We start from the raw sequence: 20,256 nt of genomic DNA, 5'->3' as shown, positions 1-20,256 counted from the left end.
TATATCTCACATAGGCACAGTAAATACATAATAAAATAATAGCTGAAAAGTGTTACATTTTTTATATGTATGTATACGAAACACATGTGCATACATAAGTGTTAGAAATCGATTTTTTAAAGCATTGAGATAAATCGTTCTTTTAAAAAAATCGATTTTTTTAAATATTTCGAATATAATTTTTTTTTTAATTTAAATAAGAGACAATACAAAAAAAACTGTGTTCACATTCTTTTTATATATGCAATACATAAAATTTTGCCTAACAGATGTTTTGATTTATAAAACAATGAATAAAGTTTTAAAAAATTTATTGAATATGTGTGTTAAAAAGAAATAAATAATTAATTTCCGTATAAAAAATATTTATTAATTATCTTAATATTATATTAATATTTATTAATTATTAATCCATATTCAAGTGTTGATTCTTTGTCAAATAAACATAAAAATCTTGATTTCTAGATGTATTAATGTTTGATGCATATTTAGTAGGAAATAAAAATTAGCAACACATAAATCTTGATTGAATTTCCATTATATTCAGCATCAGAAATATAACACAAAATACAACCAAACACAATTTACACAGTTCAATAATTATTATATATAAGACTTTACTTGAATTCTTTCTCTTCCTCGCTATTAGTTATTAGCAGTAATATATTTATCAACACTTTCCGTTTTAATGTATCTATCACGCACAAGATTTCGATTATCAATACACTCTTTTTCTCTCTTTTTTCTTCTCTTATTTGTTCATTCGCTCTCACTTTCGTTTGTTGCAATCATGTAATCATACATATTTGCATAGCATTATCGTCTTAAAAGTCAGGTAAAAATCCATGTAGAATTTCCCCATGCTAATTCTTGTAATTATCTACTCCATCATAGAGAAAAATCTTTCGCAAGACATATATCATTCAGAACTCCGAGATCTATTCCTGTGTGATCGAGATTATATTTAAAAAAAAATCTATAGATTCAGTATTAAAGATGTTCAATATAATCTTAATCAATGATTTTTACTAATTTGACTTTAAAATATATTTTCGCTTGTTGATCAAATAAATTAAATTCTTTCTTCAAAAAACAGTTAATTAATTGGCGTTTTTATAAAAATTAAGTTACTAGAAGAACTAAAGAAAAGTTCCGTCTAAAAAGATGATATTACTAATCAAAAATTGAATCATATATGTTGATAGACCGTGTTAAACGTGTGAGTGTAACAATCGCAAAGCAAACTCTAATTTAATATCATATATTGCATAAGTATCTTATATTATGCAACTAGATCGCCTAAATAATCATTTACAAATGGAAAAAACACATATCTCTTCCATAATCATTTTCAAGCTCAAGAATCCAATAAATTTTTGGATATTTACCCTTTAAAACGGATGGACTTTAACATGACCATAATAGTAAAAACAATCCTGTCGAGCATCTCCTTCCATGGTATAGATCAGGATATAAATCTATTAATTAATATCAAATTGCGTTATGAAATCCACAAGTAAATAACAAAGAGTTTTCTTCTGTTATTTCTCTTTCTCAATTCGATTAATTGCGCGTATACAAGATATCTGTCAAAATGTGAAAATAAAATTGTATTTACCGAAAATATATTTATATTGTTAAATTGTTATATTATAATTAATACATACATACTAAATAATTTCTTAATCGAAGTTTTCAGTTAAAATATTTGTCCAAAACCACACCAACTTTATATTATACCAATATAGGAATATATAATATTTTTCCATAGATTTCTACACTTTGATAGATATTTTATATAAGACATTTCATTTAAGAAAAAATGAGAAACAAATTTCGTATTTTTTTATTCGTACATTTTTATGTTTCTTTCTTGTGTTTTAACAGGAAAAAAAAATAAAATTTTTCCGATCTAGAGAACTTCGTTACTTTCTTTTCTATCGTATCTTTCTGTCCTATAGAGCGCATGATTCTTCCAAGAAGCAATACAAATGCTAAACTTGCGTTTAGAATTTTGTTTGTTTTTGTAGAGGGATTGCATCGCATCAGGTAACTATAATCAGCTCATTTTCCTTTCTACTTTTATACATCTGCAACAGCTTTTCTCTCATAATTTTTTTTTATATCGCTCGCCTCTGATTAAATCGAAACCAATATAATTTTGTCAAGCATAATCAAAACGAAAAGACTTAATATTCTTTTTGCAAAGCCATTCTTTGTTTCTTTATCTAAATAAGAATGATACCGAATTGTGTGTATTATATAACGAATCGAATTGACACGTTACACGTGGTTTACAATAACAGACTGAAGCATATTTATATATTATTCTCAAATGCTATATACATTATTCCTATTCGACATTTCGTACAGACACGTTGTACATATATTATTTACTGATTAATAAAGTTATATTATAAAGACGAGATTTTCAAATTAATCTCGTCTTAAGGGCAACGAAGTGAAATATAAAGAAGGTAACTGCAGAGATTTTCTCTCATTCCATGAAAACATATTGCGCTATCGTAACGTAAATATGTCAAATAGAACATTTCAACAAAAAAGAATATGTGTATTATATATGTATATATAAGAATCGTTCTCACGTTATATGTATGTAATGTAAATCTTGCTTAATTTCTACTCACACATTTGATAACGCAATATTATGACATTCTCTTTGTTTTAAAATGAATAATAATTATCTAATATATTACAATCAAGCATCTCCATGTTGAGTCGCAAATTTAGATGTACTAAGCCTTAAGATTATTAGATTAATAATTGATTATAACATTAAAAAGGAAATATATTACTAAGAATGTAATATAATATAAATCAGAGATTTAACAGGATTCACTTTTTAATATTCGCTCTTTAAGTTTTCTATCTTTGCTTTTTTTCTGGAATTCTATCACATATCTTTTATCATCTACACATATACAATTGTATCGTTATTTCAAATTTATTTCGGCACGTGCGCAAACATAATTATACATGACGTATATTATTTAGAGAACGATATATGCTATCACGTGCGTCTGTCTTTTGTATGTATGTACGTATGTATGTACGTATGTATGTATGTATGTATGTATGTATGTATGTATGTATGTATGTATGTATGTATGTATTTATGTATGTATGTATGTATGTATGTATGTATGTATGTATGTATGTATGTATGTATGTATGTATGTATGTATGTATGTATGTATGTATGTATGTATGTATGTATGTATGTATGTATGTATGTATGTATGTATGTATGTATGTATGTATGTATGTATGTATGTACGTACGTACGTACGTATGTACGTATGTACGTATGTACGTATGTATGTATGTATGTATGTATGTACGTATGTATGTATGTATGTATGTATGTATATATGTATGTATGTATGTATGTATGTATGTATGTATGTATGTATGTATGTATGTATGTATGTATGTATGTATGTATGTATGTATGTACGTATGTATGTATGTATGTATATATGTATATATATATTTATTTATTTATTTATTTATTTATATGACTATAAAGATGATTAATTGGCATTTTGCATAATTATCGATAATTATGCCTAATTGCAAAATTAATCAAATTTGTTATTTATATATAATTCAATTATATAGTAGACATAAAATATAGTAAATACAAATCGAATTTTTATGAAGGAGATGACTTTATTTAAGAAAGAAAAGAAAATATCGTACGCGATTTTTCCTTTAGTGATTGCAATAATGATGTTAATATTGCTCGACTCTATTCTGTGCGTGTGTATTCGTTGATAAATTTTGCAAATTTACTTATTTGCACAAATCTCTAAGTCTCTCTTGTATAGTTTGTTAAAATTCACGAATCTTGATCAATCATTGTATAAATAACTGCGAAAAGATGTTGAAATAACTTTTCAAATCTCTTAGATTTTTTCAAACATTTCATGTAATATATACATATATATTGTTGTGAGTAGTTAATAACAAAACATTTCGAGTGAGAATAGAAAATCTGACGGTCCGATTAGTGGAAACAAGGGTAACACAATTTCTCAAATATAAATAAAGTTAGTGTACAATGTCTGTGTTTGAACTTTAAACGAAAAAAAATCGTAATTTTTCTTTAGCCAGTTAAATGTTACTGATAAAAATTTGACAAAAATAAATTATATTAATTTAGAATCGATAAACTTTGTTTCTGAATAGATAGAGGCTTTCGCAGTTTGGGTGTGAATTGTCGTAATATATTCCATTTGAATAAATAATTGATTCGGTCAAAATATATAATAATGCAATAAATCCGCTCAAAATATCCGTTATTTGATAATTTTACGTATGCATATGTTTATTAAGATTAGCTCAGTACAGTATTAACTTCATTGGAGCATCATGCGCAAGATATTCGCAATGCAGACACATCCATCTTTCAAAGAGGGTAATTGGTTCCTCTCATTAATTTCTCAGGCATTCTGCATTAAGGCAATTCAGTGTATCTCGTTTAATTTGTTTCGGATCTATTTCTTGGTAAACTGCAACTAATTACACAGCACAAAGTACAGGATGGTGAATAGCTATTTGAAAAAATACTCGTTTAAAGTATACACATGTCGAATATAGAAAGAGATAAGCAAAACATCCAGGAAGATTAAAATACATCAAAGAAATGGCAATTAAAAGTTAAACACGCGTTCCTTGCATACACAATTTGTCCTCCTAATTTCTTTAATTTTTAATTTCAAAGTTCCTCGATATCTCGCGCACAGAAAATAAGATGACCAAGCACTGAATTTCATACTATCGTAATATAGATTCACACACTAAATATTTTAACTCTTTTTTTTATGGATCTTTACACGATGCACGTATATATAATTTTTGCACATTTTTTTATAAAATGTTACACGCTTTTGCAGAACCACCACATCTTACTGATACACGCTCACACGGGATAATAGGCGAAAGATAATTTGAATTATCAAAATTAATGATAGGACAGAAAATTATGTATGCGACAATGATTATGCAAGAAAAAGGGCAGAAAGAGAGATGAGAAAGCAATAAAAATGTGAGAAACACAAATAATGCTTATGTATAAATATTTTCCAAATCTTCTACTCCAACAATGAGTAGGAAAACTTTACAAATGCATGACATGCATATTCTAATACAACGTGTTACCGATGTCTCTTTGTGTGTTGAAAAAAATAAAAGAAATAAATACATTTTTATTAAAAATATTAAATATACTTGCAAGATATTTCATTTTAAAAAAATGTAAAGAAAAATTTAAACATTTTTTCTATTGCCGCGATTGATTCACAATAAAATAATTTACGCGTTAATGCTTCTTAAACATGTATTATATATATATATATTCCAAGTATAGCTTTAAGAGAAAAAACATATTTTTTTAAATATTACTACAGTTATTTTTTTTATGCCTTAAAATGGAGTGAATTTAAAAAAAAAATTTATTTTTTACAACTGTGTCGAATTATGATGTACAATTACATAATTCACGATAATCCAAAAAATTGATATTTAACAAATTATTTAATTAAATATTAATAAACATTTAATATGCAATACCATTTAATAAGCATCAAAAACTAAATCATTTTGAGACATTAATTTATAAAGTAGCTGTATAAGATAATAATTTATGATAGTTAAATATGATCTCTCTCCACTTTATGACATCATCTTCTTATGCCTTGTATAATTGCCAAGGGATGGTCCGCGCGCTAGTGCCAATTTACTAAATCAAATTTAATTCAAATAAAACATCTGTTTAATTAAGATAGTCTAGTACATAAAATTTTGTCAGTATATATCTTTATCCACTTTTTCATAAACTTTTTGCTTATTTGACATATACAGTGTACTGCAATGAGTAAATTTTATTTAAAACGGATTGAAAAATAACAGAAGTTTATATAAGCCTATAAATAGTAATTGTAAACTATAAGTAATATTTTTTCTTATACATTATACCAATGATTTATTGATTGTAAAGCATACAGAGGAGTCTCTCTCTATTATAACGAGGTTTAAATCTATGTAGTCATCTGAAAAATATGCAGTAACATTGTTCTGCACTGTTATACCATTCGAGTTCATTTATTCAGCTCTACAATAGTTTTATGTATATTATCTTCCACTATTAGTACGGGCCGGAAAAGTTATTTGAAAATTAGTTTTCAACAATTTAAAAGCATTAATATATTACGGACCAACCCAGGCGTTCGTGTATTTTTGTTTGAAAAAGAGAACGCATATCGTGTTTTAAAGTACATAGCACATTAGCAGTCGATTGTTCGATAGAATTTATGCTGCGTATATAAATTAACAAAGTTTTTAGCATTTTACTTGTATTGTAACAGCAAACATGTATATTGTACACAATGTAATTTTGAAAATTTCATTCCTGTACATATTTATCTAGATTTGCTAGGTCACAATACAATATATTCTCGTGTATTCATCCCTATCCTGCGGTACTTTGATAACTGAATAGTGTACGCTAATGTCGCTGTCTTCATAAGGTCTTTTTTTTTTTTTTTTACAGCACGTTTATTCGTCAACACCTGCTCTCCAGCGGGAATAAGAGATAACGCCGTAGTAGAACGTCAGTGTGGAAGAACGTGGCAAGATTCGTTCGAAGACGAATATCCGCAAACTTTATATATTCCAAGAATGACTGCAAGAAGTGAGTTATGTACATTATTATTCCACAGATATGCCACAGTGGCCAGCACAAATCAGCTCTTGCCCTTATTCCATGTCACATAACAGCAAAGATGGCGAGATTAAAGTTCGGGAAAGTAGTAATAGTAGCAGGGCACAAGAGGATGAGGAAGAAGAGGAGGAGGAGGAGGAAAAGGAGAAAGAAGGGAGGAGAGGGCGTTTCGAATAATTATTAATATATATTATAATAATAACAATAATGATGAGGTGTTCTAAACAGTGCTAGGACTAGTGCTAGAGGGTCCTGTGTGAGGAATCAGGATGGGTGGGTACACGGGCTAAGGAGGGGTTAGTGTGGGGGTGGTGGCTCCGTAGATTGGTTTCTTCCATCTACAGCCCTAACTGGCTTCCTACGCGAAGAACCTACTCCGCCTCTGACATAAGCAGGCGCCGGAGCTGCTATCGGTTCCCTGATAGTTCCAGTACCAGTATTCCTAATTGGTGGCGGCAGTGGTTGCTGCAGTACCTACATTATATGAAATTCTATAAAAACTCGATATTTGTTATTGCATTGTGATTTTCTATTGTGTATTATTTTGACATCTGGAACTAGATGTGCCACTAAAGTAAAAGGAATGTTCCACGGCCACCATTATGCATACTGATAGCTAAATTTAGATGTAATAATCGAGAGAAGTAAAGTTGTATGGGAAAGATAAATGTTAAATATAGCTACATCGAGTTCCAAATATATCATATGTATTACTTTCATCCTTTATACATTTTCTAATAAATTAAAATTAATTAATTAAAAGTGAATATTTTAAACTGTACATATAATATTAGATGCCAGAAAAATGGATGCTTACCAATGGCTGAGGTAACACACTATGCATCAATGTTTGAACTATAGGTGGATTTTGCGTTGCAATGCTATTAGGATTCGGGGGTAAGCCCTGATTTTGCAGACCTGAGCCCATGCTACCAGTTGTTGTAGCAGCAGCAGCAGCCTGCAGAATATGTGATTCTTTTTGTTGCATAGATGTCGTCATGTGTTTACTTGTAGCTTGTTCCCTCTTTGCTTCCTGAGCTAAACTCAATTTCTTCGTGGGGACGATGGAAGTATTGGCGTTTGGTGTTTCGGGGCTGGTCGTGGCAGTAGTCGCATTGGATGCCGGCGTTTGCACGGTACATTGCTGTTGCATCAACTCTGACAATGTTTGGGAAAGCGTTGCGACGATAAGTTCACGTGCAAAAAGACTCCTGTTTGCACTTTCACGTTCAATACTTTGCAGTTGTGAATCAGACAGTGTAGTCGTAATGCATCTACACAAATATGAAAGGAAAATCAGGTTTATTAAATATAACAATACCCAAGTTATAATACTTATTTATAGTGCTTTGATAAACATATATATTTATCTCTTTACTGCTTATGTAGGTAGATACTTGATTTTACACATACACACATGAAAAATCATAATATACATATGATGAAATGTACAGTTCGGAGCAATATTACCAAAAATAGATACTTGAAAACTATTTATAATATGGCAATTCTATAAAATTATATAAATTGACAGAAAAAAATAAGCAATATTTTAAAATAAGCAATATTATAATCTTTTATAAATTAAAATATTTTTTTTATTACAATCAAAATTTGACTTAATACTATTTATTATTATTGGTTAAATATTCAATTTTAAATCTTACAAGGAGTCTATCAGGCCTGTTAAGAACAGATTTTGATAAATATTATATATATAATATTATAAATATTATATATTGTAGAAAGATCTCTTCTGTGCACGAGGCATTAGTTTTTGAGAAAATTAAAGAGACATCCATAAGTTTATCTGTTCCCTCTCCCACAGGATTTTCAAAAAACAATTTCCTATGTATTGTATGATTATTAGAAATGTCGAAAATAACCATTAGATAAGAAAAATCTCGATTTATTAAACCAAAATTAATTATTAATCTAGGTATACTACTAGGTACCTAAGCTCTTTTCATAAGTGAACTAATAAAATATTTTCGCTCATTATACTGCTCTGTCAAATTAACGTTTTTTTTTTTTTTTTTAATTAAAACATGTATCATCCCCAAGACAAGGATGAATACAAAAAGAATAAATATTAAAAAACAAATTGAAAAAATAACGAGCAAATATGAGTCAAGTGCAAGAGAATTAGGCACCAATAACAATCTTAGATTTTATAGAAAACTAAATAATTATTGAACGTTTTGGTCCATCTTTGAACCATTTTCAGTAATTGTTCAAGGGCTATCTGAAGAAACTGACATATAAACATATGCATAAGGAAATTAGTCCATAAGCAAATATATAAGAAAATGGACCAATAACGTCATACCCGTTTACCTTCATGCATAGGAGAGACCAATATGTGTAACATTCATCAAAATTTGTTCTTAACAAATCTGCTTGTTAATAACTAAAATTCAAATTAATATTTTACAAAAGTAAAATGCACTTGGAATTAAGTATATTTATTTATATATTAGTATATATGTATATTAAATATCATTTATTTTATTAATATTAATGTAAAAAAACAGTACAACACTATATTTTATTGCAAAATCTGGAAACATATGTATATTTGAAAATATAGATATAAAAAGAAGAAAACATACCTGGGCAACAGGAACATAGTGTTCTGTGAGTTAATAGAAGGTATACCAGGTGGATTAGCCGTATTGGTTGCATTATTGTTACTACTGGCATTATTTGATGCCCCTATAGCAGTAGAATGACTACCACTACCAGCACTAGCACCACCACTGCCACCGCTTACAGAACCAATCACCTGTGTCTGTCTCCTAGGTAATCGCTCAAGTTGTTGTCTAGCAGCCTAAAGAAGTAATATTTTATTTAATATTTATATTACCTAAAATTTGTTAAAAGTTAATTCTTCCTATATAAAAAACGTTGGATAAATACAATAGTGATTTTTATAATCGCCTTTTTTTGTATAATAACTGAAGACTTATTACAATATGAATAATAATTATACAAATAATTCATCAAACATAAATAAAAATTTATAAAAAATTTACACATAAGTAGAATATAATATTTAAATGATATTAACTGATAATAACGTATGATATTAACTACTGATAGTAACTAATGATAATAACATAATAAAGTGCATTAACCATCAATCATATTAGCACAACTGATTTCCGATATTTATTAAATTATTAACTCACTGAAATATATATTTCACTTATTAATGTCAACATTATTTTTAATTTTATTTAAAGTCAAAACTCTTAATCAAAATTCTTAACAACTTGTGTTTCTTAACTATTTCAGTTTTTCATTTTTGTCTATCCTTATTTGTCCTTCTATAACATTCTGCTTATTTATAAACATCTACTCTCGCATTTCTGAGAAGAAAAATAATGTCAAAACATAAAACCAAACATAAAAGAATTTAAGCAGAGTACACATGAGAGAATAATTTATACATATTCCGAACATAATTGTGTTAGAGCAATTTCAAAATTATTTTTTATCATAGTTGATTAAATATTTCACAATTTGTATTATTTTTCATTTACATTTAACGTGTTTTTGGTTTTTGTGAGAGATAAACATTTAAAATTATTTAACTATTATGCACAATTCAATTGAGTCACATATTTTAATATCTGATACATTCTATTATGAATTAATACTCAAACATGATGTATTCAACCTTAAAACACTTAACTTCAAACATATGAAGACATATATATTACGTTGATTATATATGTATCTCAATAAAAATTGTAAAAAATTATATATTAATTCTTATTTTGATAGTAAAGAGATTTTTACCCGAACTTGTTGTCGTTCTAATTGCAATTGCATTTGTAATTGCTGTAGTTGCGAAGGTGCGGATGAACTTTGTCCACTTCCGCCTCCGCTTCTACGTACTCCCGACAATTGGGACAGCAATTCCGCAATTGGATCTATACCTTCCCGATTACTTGGGCTCAATCCTCCAGATGAACTGAAATGCATGTTGGACCTACAAGTCCAATGATAAGTCTAATGAACATTATCTAAGATATTCTATCTAAAATGATATAGTAAATTATTTGCTGTTAATCATAAGAACCCATTAAATTCATTATGGGAAAAGAATTAAAAATTTATCACAATTTACATTTTCAAACAATATACATATATACACTATTTTCAAATAATATACATATATACAATATTTAAAGAATTGAGGCAGTTATGTATAAAAAAATTTCTAAAGAATATAATAACAATGATTATAAATATTTTTAAGAAAATTTATAATTTTAAGAAAATTGATAATAATCATCATCAAAGTAGATAATAATCATATTATAGCAAGTAATCACATGAGAATATAATAAGTTTATCTTAATTTAGTACTATACTGTATAGCACCCTATTTTGACAAAAATATTTAATGAATATATAATATAATATGAATATATAATTATATTATATAATAAATATCTAATATATCAATAGGAAAAATCGATAAATTAATTATAAAAAAAAATGTTACATACCGACGTGCACGTGGTGCACCAACAGCTCTAGACGGATGAGGTATCCGCCTAACTCCATGCCTACTTGCAGATGGTTCATCCAGGAAGGAAATCAGGTCCCTTGGTCCGCTACGATGCTCTAGTGTCAGATGGCCAGCAAAATCATCAGTAACATGATTAGGATCTCCACCTGGCACTGCTGCACATACTGGACAAACCTATAATAAAACACAAGTTATATTTGTGCAATTATTCTTGCTTATATAATCTCTTTCATTATATAATATTATATAATAATATTAGAATAGTTCTAATATAAATATTTTATCTTTCTATTTAAAATTGTATAAATATACTTTAAGTAAATATATACATACAACTTCGAACGAAGTATCAGGATGTTCTGCAGCAACATGCTCTTGCAATGTAGCTTCAGTTAAACCCATTTTTCCACAATAAGGACAAGTTAAAGATTGAGGCTGCTCCACGCTCACTCCTTCACCGCCATAGTATAATTCTATTCAGAAATAGTTTACAAATAAATTAAGAGATATTTGATAATTGCAGTTCTTTTTTTCTCTATAAATTGTTTGAAAAACTTTGGGAGAAAGAGAGGAAAAATACATATTTTTCTTTGTAAATTTGTAAATCTTAATATTTTTAAAGCAAAATTTAATTAAACTTTATTAATATACAAATAAAATTTTGTTTAATCACACTACAAAAAAAAAAAAGAAACTTTACTTAACAAAATTCTTCATTTTGCCATTATTTATAATCAATTATTAATTAACAATGTTCACTATCAGTAAATTAAATATTTTTTTTATAATTTAACAAATGCTTTACCGTAATCAGCTCTAGTAAGTATACACTGCATAGGATGATCTGTGAGGTGGCGTGTGGTACTAGCACCTCCCTCATAACAGCTGGCACATAGATCATAATCGTAGCATACAAGGCACTTGTATCTACGACCCCGAAAATTTCCTTTCAAGCAGGAATCACAGCTTACCCCTAAAATAAATATATTAAATTAATATACATACGAAATTACTGTATAAAATATATTTCATACTATATGTGTAAGTTCCATAATTTTTAAATATTGCTCTTATTATTCCTAATTTGTCATTGTATTCTTATTATTATATCTCTTTTTTATTAATCCTTATCTATTTTTATAAATTTATTATTATATATATATATATATATATATATATATATATATATATAATAATAATAAAAATTTCCATTATTATTTTTAACTTATAGATAAGTAATAATAAATTAAAAATAAAGGAAATAAAATCTATAACATAATATAAAGCATAAATTATAAAAATTTGTCAACTTCATAAATTATAAAAATTTGTCAACTTCATATTTTACTTTAAAACAGTTAATGGGAGATTTTAGCACAATAACTAATGCCAAATAATTTTTGAAAAACCTGCATTAAAACATATAGTGTATTAGAAGTTCTCTAATATCAAATATTATAGAACCTACCTAATGTATTACAATGTATTAATAATTGCAAACTGCTATTGTTTTATTAATTTATATTTGTTAGTAGTGCAAGATAGTAAACACATAATATGTGTATAATAAATAATAATAATTTTACATTGTCTTTGAAATGAGACAGAATATGTGTGTATGTGATAAGAAATATATGTGAATAAAAGAGCAAAGAAATTAGGAGGAAATTAATAACTTATATACAACTTAATAATTTGTGCATACTAATCAATAGAATTATTTATAAATAATACCTTCAAGAAAATAATCTGCATATATTTCTATAATTTTTAAATATTTAAGCGTTTATATATATGTATAATATTTTAAGTAATATATAAAATATTGTTTTAATTAAAAAAATAAATTACATTTAACAGTTTTTAACAGTTTACTCTAATCATATAAAACTTGAGAACACTTTTAACTTGTTGATAAAGAATTAAAAGTCAGATGACTGTAAAACTATAAATAGCAATACGTAGCAAAGCGAGTCATAGTCTTGCGACAATAGAAAACAAAATTTGAGACATTATACATATTATATATATATATATATATATATATATATATATATATATATATATATATATGCTACACTTATTTGTAACAAATTCACACATGAGAATAACTAATTTACATTTTATAAAATGATATAAAATAATTATCACACATATCTATTCGCAGTAGCGACTGAAATCATTGTGTATATTTCATATATAATATATAATATCTAATTTATAAAAAAATACTGTACAAAAAACTATATAATAAATGTTAGAATTCTTAAGTTAATTAAGTTTGATTTATCATCTTTATATATCAGATGTGATAATTATATAACAAATATAACATACATGTATTGTACCGAAAAATACGAGTTCTTATATTCTTTATACTTTAGACTTGCATAGATTTTTCCTCGTACCATAAATATATATATAGAAAACATAATTCTACGTATATTATAATCTTAAAAGCCAGAAACTTAAGACCAATATGACTTGTACAAGAGAATTATTTTTTTGACACACATTAACCAGCAATACTACAGCCTCAAGAAAGTAGCAGACAAGGAGTTCTCACAAAGACGTGATTCGCTAAATAAAACTTTCCTCAACCAGTTGTATAAGTAGTTTCACGTAAAGAAACTGTGAAAACATCGGAAAAAGCTTGCAATATGTTCTGCAAGGGAAAGACTCATCATCATCATCATCATCATCAGGACAAGGGCTGTAAGTGCTCTGAAAGAGGACTCAGCTGAGGGGAATAAATCGGTCTGACAGCTGATCAGACGTCCCGATCAGCGATCGGACGGCAGGCCGGAGCAGACAGATATCGAATATCGTCGCGAATTTTGCGAGATCATGCGGGAAAACGTCGGAAATTCGCAGAAATTCGCGTGAATTTTCAGCCGCGTGCTGCCATCTGGGCTCTGACATTAGGTCCGCTCGGCTATTTGGGAGATCGCGGGACGTGTCCTATGCGTTGAGAAAACGTCCCCGCGGCCCGACCGGACACCGAGTCGCGTGTCCGCGCGGACTCCCGGTGAACGTTTTCGCATGCCCGACGCGCCCACCTACCTCGCGGTCGACGGTCCCCGCGTGCTTTTCCGCGGGTCCGTGTCCCAGCGGACTCTGAGTCAGAGCGCAGCGCACGTACGTACGTACCTTCATGTCGACTCATTTTCCGTTTAAAATCTCATATACGCCAAACTCCGGGAGCCCCTCGCGATCTTTCGCTCTGCGAAACGCGACTGCTCCGACCGTCACTGCGCGTACACTCGGCGTCGTTCAACTACGGCGGACACAGGAAAAACATCAATCGTCAAACAAAAAATTTCTCGTTAGAATATCCAGCGTAAAACCTAACCCAACTAGGCTGACGAACGTGACGTCACGTTAGATCGACTCATCTACACTTGCTCCCGATATACGGTTGCGTGTCGCCTCTACTTCTACTCTACGCCGATTGTGGCGACTTACCGCCACTTTGGCGGCAAATACAAAATCGTAGTTTATATATTTTACATTTCAATCACTGTAAAAGCATGCTTTCTGCACAAAGTCTCATTATAATAAGTAATCTCTATTTATCGCGCTCTAGTCATCACGCTAAGCGGAATTATCATTATCCGATTTTTTTCCGATTGCTTTTATTCCGATATCTGCGCGTCGCTTAGAAAAAATATAAAATATTCAGATGTCAATCTATGAACGCACAGTTCATGGAAAGATCTGGCAATCTAGCACACTCCTTTCCGACAGCCGACAGCTGCTTCTTCATACGCATTCGTATTATTCCGTCGGCAATCGTAGAATTTCGGAGTCAGATCTCGCGAAATCGTATCATTTATCGAACAATGTCTACGGTACTCGGACGTGTAATCGTATACGGGGGTAAGGGAGCCCTGGGCTCGGCTTGTATTTCGCAATTTAAAGCGAAAAATTGGGTAAGTAATGAAATTCGCAAATGTCATTACTCTCGTAAAAATCTTGAGTCAATTGCGTGGTTATCTTATCGCTAAACGTTTTATCAATACATTGCATTTGTAAAATTTCATATGTTACATACGGTTCAAAACAATTTTACAAAATTTAAAAATAAAAATATATACAATTATTAAATATCAATCAAATAATAAAATTAAGATATAGAAGTTTAATATTAACTTATCTGATGAAATATAAAAGTAATAATAAATATAAGTACACATTTTCATAGCTATTTAATCTTTCTATAGAATTTGTAATAAAAAAAAGAATTAGTAGATTTGAATTCCTATAGAATTTGTAATAAAAAAAAAGATTAATTTTCCTGTATGATATATAATTTATATATTTGAACAGCATACTTATATATGATTCCATCTAAATGAACTTTCCTTTTGCCAATTTTTCTTGTTTGATCAAGTTGTGATAATACTAGACATTTCGTGAAATAAAATTGTTGAAATTTGTTTACAATAAATGCTAGTCCTTTATTAAGTTAATACACATATATTTATAACTCTGAAAAAATTTTATATATTAATTAATAAACATTACCTAATATATATGTGATTGCTGTGATTATATATTATAATATAAATAATATAATATTTAATAATTAATTTGGAAACTTTTTTTTTAACATAAAACATGAAACTGTGTACATGAATATTTATATTTACATGTATCCTTCTCAGATACAAGTATATATTGAAGGTAGTATGAAGGATGTAGGATAAAAACTTTATGTACCAAGGTTACCTCGTGTAATAATAATCAAGTAAGACCTTCACAGCCACTCTTTTCACAATTTGCTTATCTCTGTATTTACATTTAGATAAATCACAGATTTTATGCTGAAGCATAAATATATATTGTATACCAATTATTTCTCAGTAATTACATAACAAATAATTTACAAATTATTCTATTTATAAAAATGTTATTCCTTCCACAGATTTCTTATCTATAATAAATATGTATTTAAATAAATGAGATAAATAAATAAATTATTTAACTAAATTAAGTGTATTGTTAAATAAATTCATATACTTAAATATTTATTACATAAACATTTATTATATGACTAATTATGTATATTATTTATAAAAATGTCATTTGTATCATCATTTATAAAATTATATATTAAATATTGATGTAAGATTTTTTTTTATAGAAACAATATTTATTGTATTTATTATATTTTAGATTATAATAAGTTTTTATTTATTAGTTTTAGTTTTATGAATCAGATTTATAAATAATTATATTACTGTAAGATATATTTTACAACATGTGTTGTGTAATAGCATTTCTTAATATTAGTTTCTAATACAGTTGTATTCTAATTTTAGTGGGTTAGCTGCATTGATACAAAGCCAAATGAAGAAGCTGATTTAAATGTAGTTGTAACTCCTGATAATGATTGGTTACAGCAGGTAATTTTTTATTATTTGCAATCTTATATTAATTATAATATTAAAGCAATAGATATTAATTTTTTATTGTATAGGAAATAGAAATTATTGGCCAGATAAAAGATACTCTGAAAGATGAAAAAGTCGACGGTATTATTTGCGTAGCTGGAGGATGGGCTGGTGGCAATGCAGCGCATAAAGATTTTATAAAAAATAGTGATAACATGTGGAAACAAAGTGTTTGGACTTCCATTATAGCCGCTAGCATTGCAACTCAATATTTAAAGGAAGGAGGATTCCTTTCATTAACTGGTGCAAAGGCAGCATTGGAAGCAACACCGGGTCTTTTATTGAATAATAATATACATAATATACTATATACTATATACTTTTTACATTTACTAAAAATCAATTCTATTCAATCAGGTATGATTGGCTATGGTGCAGCAAAAGCAGCAGTTCATCATTTGACAAAATCTCTAGCGGCTAAAAATAGCGGTCTTCCCTCGAATAGTTTGGTAGCTTGTATACTACCTGTTACTTTGGATACGCCAATGAATAGAAAATGGATGCCGAAAGCTGATACAAGTACATGGACTCCGCTTGATTTTATCTCAGAGTAAGATATTTATTTTGCACCAAAAATTAACATCTCGTATAATTTGAAGTTTATAAATTTATCTTTATCCACAGTTTGTTTTGGAAATGGTCTCAAAATCAAGATCGACCTACTAATGGTTCTCTCCTGCAACTCATTACTAAGGACAATAAGACAGAAGTGATTGCAGCTTAAAGATGCGGAACAAATAAAATTTATGGGAACAAGAATCTCAAAGCATTTATGACAATATATCTATTATGACTATACATGTATCTCTATTGTTGTTGTCTATACATGTTTCTATTGTTGCAAAAAAAGGAATCACATATATATATGTTTAGAGGCAAAGCCTCCAAAACACACACATCTTTATTTTTATATTAAAAATCAATGTGTGATTTCTTATCTAAATATTCATTTCAGCATAATATATTTTTGTACATTGGTGTATATTAATGTATAAATTGTTTAATTATTTTAAATTAGCAAATAATTTTTGTACATTAACATAGTATACATCCTTATTTTGTTATTGATGTACACTATATGAAATATTGCAAAACAATGGTTAATGCATTATATATTGTCTCTTTTATATAAATTTATTTTCCTATTTATGTACCTGTAAATGTAAATCAGAATAGAAATAGAAATATTACACATAGTTGATAACGATCTTGATATACAATTTGAGTAAAAAAATACTATTATTTATACATGTGTTATATATGATACTCTTATTTATTTAAATCTAAAGTATGAAAAATTATGTAGGTTCTCAAATTTATTAAATTACAAATAGAATAAGGAAAGAAAAGATAAGAAATGTTCTAATATCAAAATATTATATTATTACAAGCTTTAATGTATTTTATTTATTTAATTTTTCTTCAAAAACTATTAAATATTTATAAAATTTCTTTTTTTAGAAATATTTTAAAATATAATCATTATAAATTATATATTTAAAAAAAGGATCCTTATACTATTAAAAAAAAATTAAAATATATTTATTATCAGAGAGCAAAAAACGATAAAACATTTTAATATTGTAAGTTGTAAATTAAGTGTGTATCCAATGTAACTAACACATTTTAAGGAAGTTAAATATAAGCCCGGATAGCTCAGTCGGTAGAGCATCAGACTTTTAATCTGAGGGTCCAGGGTTCGAGTCCCTGTTCGGGCGGTTTTTTTTATTTTTTTTTAATATAAAAGAAATATATACATATATATATATATATATTTATATATAAAAATTGGATATTGTCTATATTACAATTGTTTATTGAAGCATGTTATATGTAACCTGCTTACCATCAAATCTTACATTCTGCATGGATAAGTTGTGTGGGCCATTATATGTAATACATAATCTTTACAGATCTTTATTTGATACTTTTTGTACAATGTAGAATTTATTAGCTGTGACTGCGATCATGATGTCATAGCAGTATATGTCGACTAGTTTTATATAAATCAATCAACATTTTATGAATATATATACTAATGCCAAACAAATTAAGTTTATGTTGCTTTGGGTGGATTGAATAATTCATCAAACATTTTTTGTTCCGCTGAAAAAAAAAAGATTCCTTTTTAGACTATATTCATAACATAGCTATTTAAATATAAACTATCTTTATAACATATTTATATAATATTATCTATTGACGCAATATTTGTTAAAATCAGACACTTTTCTAATCATACTTTTTTGTCAATGTAAAATCAATGTTTCCTAAATAAAGTTTTATATATAAAATACTTTAATTTCACAATTCAAATATTGTCAAAATAAAAATTTTAGATTTAAAAATAAGTGATTAAAAAGATATTTCTTATAATCTATAGCATTTTATATAATCTAGTAGCGTTTATATGTACTGATGTTAATTTATATATAATGTACATATAAAATTATATACCTATATATATAAATATTTAAATATAACTAAATATAAATAATTGAATGTTTTACCTAACAAAGCAAGTCTCTTCTCTTCGGCTAGTTTAGCATCGCGCATGGGTTTAAGCCTCAGTTCCTCTTCTCTACGAGCATTTTCTCTTTTACTTAACCTTCGCTGATGATATGCACCATAAACGATTCCAGTTAGAAGTAAACTCCAGCGACAAAACTATAAAATATTTGTTAATATATTAATTAGCTAAATACATATAGCAAAATTTTATGAGAAATATTAAAGTCTCTTATATGATTTCATGTAGATTTAGACATTTCAAGTTCTTATTAAGGTTAGGAAATTAAGGAATGACATATATGAGATGAACTTTTTTCAATGAAAATTAAAGCCACAAATTGCCGTGACAATAGTAAAATTATCACTGTCATCTTTTACATCTACTTATTATTCCACATATTTTCATAAAACGGCAGAAAAATTATGTAATGAAATCAATTTTTGATCGAGACGGAAGGTACTCGGACATGTTAGAATAGCTACAAGTGAAAAATATACTTTGTCGTAAAATAAAATGTGTATGTGAAAATACAAAGTAATATATACGACAATAAAAAGCTGTTTATTTCACCTTAATAAATGGAGAAACTCGCAAAGGTCTCGGACTTAGTTCGGCGGTCGACATTTTGTCCACGGATAAAGATCACTTGACGTATCTATACCTATATATTTGTAAGTCTGCTCAAATAAAGCACGCGCACATTTTGATTGCGAGAGAATATTCCGTGATTGCACGTCAATTAAATTGAACAATCTGGACTAAGTAACAATAATTATTAACGACGAAAATATATTTAAACGAAACGAATATAATATTCGTTATAAATTCTTTGGAAAATATAAAGATAAAACCAATAAGTAAACCTAACCCAAACCGTTTTCTTTTATGAATAATAAAATATTTTTTAAAAACCTTTATATATAAATATGTGATTATCTTTCTCTATCTTTTTCTCCATGCATAAATAAATTACCGTACTATTTGCTTTTATGTAATTCCA

At 27.9% G+C, this 20,256-nt stretch overlaps 3 protein-coding genes and 1 non-coding gene across 4 annotated transcripts; 2 read left to right on the top strand and 2 right to left on the bottom strand.

The window, feature by feature from the left end:
* Positions 1 to 4,322: 4,322 nt before the first annotated feature.
* Positions 4,323 to 14,694, bottom strand: LOC140676256 (E3 ubiquitin-protein ligase KCMF1). Its single transcript, XM_072911153.1, has 8 exons — positions 14,439 to 14,694; positions 12,094 to 12,261; positions 11,622 to 11,761; positions 11,266 to 11,462; positions 10,550 to 10,742; positions 9,358 to 9,575; positions 7,563 to 8,019; positions 4,323 to 7,219 (listed from the first exon to the last, which is right to left on the bottom strand). Exons 1-8 carry the CDS (start codon positions 14,452 to 14,454, stop codon positions 7,043 to 7,045), a joined length of 1,566 nt encoding a protein of 521 aa, XP_072767254.1. The 5' UTR covers positions 14,455 to 14,694; the 3' UTR covers positions 4,323 to 7,042.
* A 319-nt stretch (positions 14,695 to 15,013) lies between these two features.
* On the top strand, positions 15,014 to 17,857 carry Dhpr (dihydropteridine reductase). The gene is made up of 5 exons (XM_072911163.1): positions 15,014 to 15,220; positions 16,613 to 16,696; positions 16,771 to 17,017; positions 17,102 to 17,294; positions 17,369 to 17,857. The coding sequence occupies exons 1-5, from the start codon at positions 15,131 to 15,133 to the stop codon at positions 17,466 to 17,468; spliced, it is 714 nt and encodes a 237-aa protein (XP_072767264.1). The 5' UTR covers positions 15,014 to 15,130; the 3' UTR covers positions 17,469 to 17,857.
* Positions 17,858 to 18,389: 532 nt separating this feature from the next.
* Positions 18,390 to 18,462, top strand: Trnak-uuu (transfer RNA lysine (anticodon UUU)). Its single transcript has one exon. It is a non-coding gene; the product is annotated as a tRNA-Lys (tRNA).
* A 172-nt stretch (positions 18,463 to 18,634) lies between these two features.
* Positions 18,635 to 20,057, bottom strand: Atpsyne (ATP synthase, subunit E). Its single transcript, XM_072889930.1, has 3 exons — positions 19,827 to 20,057; positions 19,255 to 19,411; positions 18,635 to 18,850 (listed from the first exon to the last, which is right to left on the bottom strand). Exons 1-3 carry the CDS (start codon positions 19,878 to 19,880, stop codon positions 18,801 to 18,803), a joined length of 261 nt encoding a protein of 86 aa, XP_072746031.1. The 5' UTR covers positions 19,881 to 20,057; the 3' UTR covers positions 18,635 to 18,800.
* Between the last annotated feature and the right edge of the window lie 199 nt (positions 20,058 to 20,256).

This window comes from Anoplolepis gracilipes, chromosome 1 (genome assembly GCF_047496725.1).
Source record: "Anoplolepis gracilipes chromosome 1, ASM4749672v1, whole genome shotgun sequence".
Lineage (NCBI taxonomy): Eukaryota > Metazoa > Arthropoda > Insecta > Hymenoptera > Formicidae > Anoplolepis > Anoplolepis gracilipes.
This window is presented reverse-complemented; position numbering and strand designations above follow the sequence as displayed.

Coding starts and splice junctions, on each gene's coding strand:
- LOC140676256 (XM_072911153.1), bottom strand. Junction 9,576..10,549: donor TAGAACGACAACAAGTTCGG/GTAAAAATCTCT, acceptor TTACTTCTTTAG/GCTGCTAGACAACAACTTGA. Junction 7,220..7,562: donor GTGTGTTACCTCAGCCATTG/GTAAGCATCCAT, acceptor CATATAATGTAG/GTACTGCAGCAACCACTGCC.
- Dhpr (XM_072911163.1), top strand. CDS start 15,131: ATGTCTACGGTACTCGGACGTGTAATCGTATACGGGGGTAAGGGAGCC. Junction 17,018..17,101: donor AGCATTGGAAGCAACACCGG/GTCTTTTATTGA, acceptor CTATTCAATCAG/GTATGATTGGCTATGGTGCA. Junction 17,295..17,368: donor CCGCTTGATTTTATCTCAGA/GTAAGATATTTA, acceptor CTTTATCCACAG/TTTGTTTTGGAAATGGTCTC.
- Atpsyne (XM_072889930.1), bottom strand. CDS start 19,880: ATGTCGACCGCCGAACTAAGTCCGAGACCTTTGCGAGTTTCTCCATTT. Junction 19,412..19,826: donor GAGTTTCTCCATTTATTAAG/GTGAAATAAACA, acceptor AATATTTTATAG/TTTTGTCGCTGGAGTTTACT. Junction 18,851..19,254: donor GAAGAGACTTGCTTTGTTAG/GTAAAACATTCA, acceptor TTTTTTTTTCAG/CGGAACAAAAAATGTTTGAT.